Source organism: Buceros rhinoceros, unplaced genomic scaffold (genome assembly GCF_000710305.1).
Source record: "Buceros rhinoceros silvestris isolate BGI_N320 unplaced genomic scaffold, ASM71030v1 scaffold25570, whole genome shotgun sequence".
Classification (NCBI taxonomy): Eukaryota; Metazoa; Chordata; class Aves; order Bucerotiformes; family Bucerotidae; genus Buceros; species Buceros rhinoceros.
Genome location: NW_010390556.1, coordinates 25,426 through 30,866, shown reverse-complemented (window position 1 = coordinate 30,866; position 5,441 = coordinate 25,426). Strand labels below are relative to the sequence as shown.

At 56.1% G+C, this 5,441-nt stretch overlaps 1 protein-coding gene across 1 annotated transcript in view; it reads right to left on the bottom strand.

Moving 5' to 3' along the window:
- Positions 1-5,441, bottom strand: part of IKZF3 (IKAROS family zinc finger 3 (Aiolos)) — a 26,645-nt gene that overhangs the window by 532 nt on the left and 20,672 nt on the right. The window contains exons 6-7 of the mRNA XM_010138305.1: positions 5,272-5,388; positions 1-458 (exon numbers count right to left, since the gene is read on the bottom strand). Of these exons, the coding sequence (XP_010136607.1) occupies positions 1-458; positions 5,272-5,388 (575 nt within the window). The remainder of the gene's footprint in view (positions 459-5,271; positions 5,389-5,441) is intronic.

Here is a 5,441-nt window from a genome sequence, read left to right as displayed (position 1 = left end):
GATGATGTCGTACGGCCTTGGGAAATCCTTCAAGGGCGGGAGGCCGTTGCGGGCCTGAGCGGGGATCACCTGGCTCTGGGGGAAGGTGGGATTCTGCCGCTCCTCGTGGTTGCTGTCCGTGTCCGTGGAGTCTTGGCCGCTGTTGTTGGGGGAAAGGCCTCTCTCGGAGGCCAGGCTTTTGTCCCTGAGGTGGCCGTGGCTCTTCTCGGCATCCTGCGAGGTGCCGTTGGGCATGTCGGCGCGGGTCAGCACGATGGGGTACAGGCTGCTGATGACCGGGACCATCTCGGAGGTGGGGGCTGGCGGCGTCTGCACGAGAGGGCGCAAGGCTTCGGCCCCGAGGTAGGAGATGGCGTTGTTGATGGCCTGGTCCATCATGCGCCCTGGCATCATCTCGCTCTCCTTCTCGTACAGGAAGCTTGAATTATAATTAACATCAAAACTGTGTCGCTTCTCGCCTGCAAGAGAGGAGAGGGAATGAACTGCCAGGGTGGGCGAAGGGCCGCTCGAACCCCCACGCCGTTCCTCAGCAGCAGGAGACCCTGGGGAGTAGAGAGGCGTGAAGTGCTCTCTGCAGACTCAAGGAAATTTCGGTGGGTTGTTTTACTTTTTAGGGGTTGTAATTTGCTTTTTAAAGCTCAGGCCTGGAAGCCAAAGAATATAATAGAGGAGGTGGCGAGGACACTGACCGGACAAATCACCAGTGAGGTATCGAAACTCTTCTGGAATTTAAGGGGAAGAATGTTATCAAAGCTTCCACAGATTAACTTCTCTCACCTTTTTTTCTAGAAAAGGTGAATAATCATGAATGAAAACACTCAGACAAGAGCTGATGGATACTGAACCAAACGCTCCGTTTTCGGTACCACGGCCACAGCCTTTCGTCCTGGACCTGTCCCCCTCCAGCGGAAACGTGCGGACAAGGCTGGCGGGGATCGGACGCACCTCCCATTCCCTTCCCCCTCTGACAGAGCCTTCGCACCTCCCATTCCCTTCCCCATCTGACAGAGCCTTCTTGGACACCGATGCCCTTGGTCCCCAGGGATGCCCTTGGTCCCCAGGGATGCACATGGTCCCCACCGCCCCTGCTGCCGCTCCCTCTGCGCCATGTCTGGCTTCTCCGAGCCCTGCGCAGGTTTCAGACGATCCATCACCGGCAGCTACGGCTGTTCTATGGAACAGCTCATTTGGGGCCACGTGAGGGTGACAGAGGAGGGACATGTATTCTCCTCCGCTGTGCGGGGGCTCTGGAATCTCTGAGCTGGACAGGAGGCGGGGTGGGAGCTGAGGGAGCGCGTACCTGGACTCTGCTCACGCCCCGTCCAGCGAGGACCAAGGCAAGGGGAGGGCGGCCGGGCAGCACGGGGCAACGGGTTTTCCCCGTGCCAGGCACAGGGAGGAAACAGACCTGCACCCCAAAAGGCCTGAGGGCACTTCTGGGGTGAATGTCTAGAGATAGGTAACTGAGGTCTGTGGTTACATAAAAAAAATTGTTCCTAGCTTTTAAAAAACAGACCAGGCAAACGTTCGACGTGCGAGTGACCTGCAAACGCCGGATCCACCGATCTGTCCGTTACGGGAACTGGGATGGTGCAGGTGGTTACCAGTCCCCTGCCAACACCGTGACTCAACATACATGAAACTCCTCAGGTTTCACTGCAGAGGCAGAAAAGCAGGAGCTCACGTTTCTCTCACAAACACTGGAGGAGGTGAGTGAGTCGCGGGAGCGCAACTGCGTCCAGCCGCCAACAGACCGTCCTCTCCAGCTTCACGCGGGAGGAGACAAAACGATGCGGCACCCTCGTGTGACTCATAAATCCAGCTCCGGGCGAGTGAGAGGTGAACGAGTTTGAAATTTTTAAAAAAAAAAAAAAAGGCAACAAAAGCAAACCCAGGACTTGCTGTAAGCTGGGTTAGGAGTCTCTGCCGTGAGGGGAGACACCGAAATGCAATGTGTCCTCTCTGAGGCTCTCACCGCTTCCTCTTCCTCACTGTCCTGGAGGCTTTGCAAAGGCCCCACAAGAGCCCTAAAACTACCAGCTCCATCGGATGAAACCCAGCACCCAGATGTTCCCCTGACGCCACTGACCCGTCACCTCGCTGCTGACTTTCACGAGGCCACGGCACGGCCGATGACAGCCTCTTGTACGAGAGGACAAGAAATCAGGCTGCCAGCCAGACCCCCGGGGGGAAGATGAGCTACCTAAAGAGCAGCTTCTCCCTCCCTGCTGTCTCACAGACACCCCAAGGCGAGCACCCACCTGATGGCAGCACCCCAGTCAAACGCCCCTATTTAGGGGCTGACTCTGCTCGGAAGCGCCGCAGAAAGCGCCAACGGTATCTCCAGGACCGAGCTGTGGCACCGAGTCATGACTGAGCGGATGGAGGGGCCGCTCTGGATCGGTTATTTTGATTCTCCTCAAACCTTTCCATGTAAGGGACAAAAAAACCTACTCAGAATCGGCAGCAATTGGTCAGGAGCAAGTTGGGATTGATGACTTGGAGAAAGAGAAAGGGCTGGGGGAGCAGCAGGGTGGGCTGTGCCGAAGGCAGCTGATGCATCCTCTGGGTAGGACAGTGTGAGGGGCACTCTGAGCTAAGCTGCTCCAGACCGAGTGCCACCAAGACACCAAGAATCTCGCATCAAAAAATTCAACGTGCAGGTTCTCCAGCGCTCACGAGGCAGCCGCCAGCGGGCAGAACAGCTTCCCTCGCTGCTGATGGGCGCCGGGGCAGAGCAGAAGCGTCCCCCTGCCACGGCAGCGTGTGACACACGCTCACCTGCTCCGGGAACGGAGGGAGGTTTTAGAGCCCGGAGCAGTGCGAGCAGTGGGACCGGGGAGGGACACGGCAGCTCCTCTCCTGGCACCATCGTGGTGGTGGTTCCTGCTCCTGCACTTCTGCTGCATGAGAAATGAGTTTTTACTGCTGGTCTCGGGGAGGATTTGTTTTGAAAACGGCAGAGCGGGAAGTCTGTGGGGCAGGATGCTCTGCTGGGGTAAACTGGCAGAAATGCCCTGACCGTGCTGGTGACTTCAGCTCGCGCAGCAGGGACGTGCCCCTGGCACAGGCACCTGCTCCACCAGGCTTTTTATTGGTTATTCTTTAAGAATACCTGTTCACTAATCAGACCAGGAAGGACCAAAGCTGAGGTTTCTATATTTGGCCCAGATACACCCAAACTAGAACTGCCCTGTGAAACAGGGAACACAAAACCATCAGCTTCCCTTCCAGTCCCGTTCCTCGGCACTAGAGGAAAGGCTGAGGGCAGAACCTGTGCAGGAGGAGCCTCTGGAGAGGGGCCTAGAGCAGAGCTCTGCTGCCTGGAGTCCCCCATTCCAGACTGACACTCGTGCACAGGAGGGAGCGACCGAAGACGAAAATGCGAAAAAATAAAGTGAACAAGACTCTGGTGCTTGTATGAGTCTCTGTAGAGCCCTCGAATAATAATAAAGGAGTTTTTTCCTGATCAATAGAGCTCATTCACCGAAAGGAGCCAAACAAAGACGCCTTGTTAGTACACATCCCGCTCCCCCCTTCCTGCCACCATGACGAATCAGCGCCCGCTCAGGGGCCGCCGTTCCCCAAGAGCTCGGGCAGCTGCCCCAGCACATTCGCACTCCCACGCGCGCAGGTCAGAAAGTCACCCCAGTCACACCAAGGTGGCAGGGGCTGCTCTTGCGAACACGCTTCCCGGGGACCAGAGGCACCGAGTGAGTAACTTTTTCACACCTTGCCGAGCACGAGCATGGCAGCCACGCAGCTCTAGAGAAAAGGTCTCAGAGATCAGTTATTCTGTTCCTTTGGGGAGCTGCCTGGCGCCCTCCAAGCTCCCCACAAAACCCCGTGTCCGTTCAGGCGGCTGCGGACCACGTCACGCAGCGCAGATCAGGAAGGGTCTGCTGCTGCACGTGGGGGCCAGAGAAAACCAACCGGGAAAACACGCGTCCTCCGCCGGGAGCGTGCGCTGCGCGGCTGCGTCCCGGCGGATGAAACACCTGGAGGCTGAACTGGTGGCGGTGGCACAGCCAGCCAGGGTGACGCTGATCTCAGTGCTGAAAAAAAGGAAGCTGAAGCTTTTCAAAGACATTTGCATTAGCATTCCTGTCTGAATCACAGCGTGACGGGTCAGGGCCCAGTCACACAGTCACCAGTTTCAGTATGAAGAACCCCGAGGCACTCGTTTGGGTGTGCTGGGTTACTTCACTCCTGTGTGAAACGTGACCTTTTTCAAGCCATACTAAGATGCCTAAATAAAAGTCACTGGTTTTCACAGGCAGAAGTCCGGTGCTGCCCACCGAACCCAGCCAGGGCTCCATCACCTTCCGAACTCCAGCTGTTTGGTGCAGATGTGGACTCACCGCGCTGCCCGGGGTCCCTGCCTGCACGCTCAGCCCCACGCTTCTCCCTCCCCCGCCGTAGCGCAGACACCCATCACCATGCGGACCGATGCTGAGGGAGAAGCACATGTTAAGGAGAACGAGCGCTCGGGACCTCCTGTAACCACGGGGGATGCAGCAAACCGGCGTTACTAGGACTAACCTTCTTAACTGCTGACTGAGCTGGGTCCCCACCAGGACACAAGGGCCGCATTTATTTTCTGAAAAGGCAAGTTAATAAATAGGACTGGCCAGGAGGATCAGGCGTTTCCTGACACACACAACCTGCCAAACTCGTCCTCAGGATCCCCAGCAAGCACAACCCTGAGCAGAGCAAATGACATGCAAAGAAAACGCTGTGGAAACATCTTATTGCTTCAAGTACCTCAAGAAAGGTTTGATATTTTTTCCTCACCCTGGAATTCAGCAGGCTGCCTAACAGGAGGCCAGCACGGCTCTGTCTTCAGGCCTTTCTCCACACACTTCCTGCAAGCCCCTTCAGCTCCTGCCCACCAGAAAGAGCACTCGGCTCCTCCCAGCCTTAAACCTTCACGTCCTGCTCCCGCAGAGAACCCAGCAGAGAACGCTTCCCACGCGCGGGGACAGAAAACCGCCCAGGGCAGCTCAGGGAACACAGTTACCGACGCCGCACAAAGCACAAGCGCAGCTTCCACCCCACTGCGGTTTCTAACAGAAGAGGTTATTTTTATTTTAATCAAAACCCTGCCACAAATCCCTAAAAACACATCGATTAGTCAAAGTCACTTTGTATTCTCTCGGGTTAGGTTAGCTGAAGAGCTTGAGGAGGACATTTCACACAAGCAGAGGCGTTGTCCCACAGGTTACCAACTCACACACATTTAACCGTTGCACATGAAAAGGTTTTTCTTACCAATAAATTTCTGGGGCATTGAGCTTTTTCGCTTTGCCACGTTGCTCGCTAGCCTGTCCAGCACAAGGGCTCTTTCACTCCCCATCTCTGCCTTGATGTGCCTGGCCTCCACGCTCGCTAGTGTGGAAAATGCGAAAAGAAAAAAACACAAAAAACAATAACACGTAGGT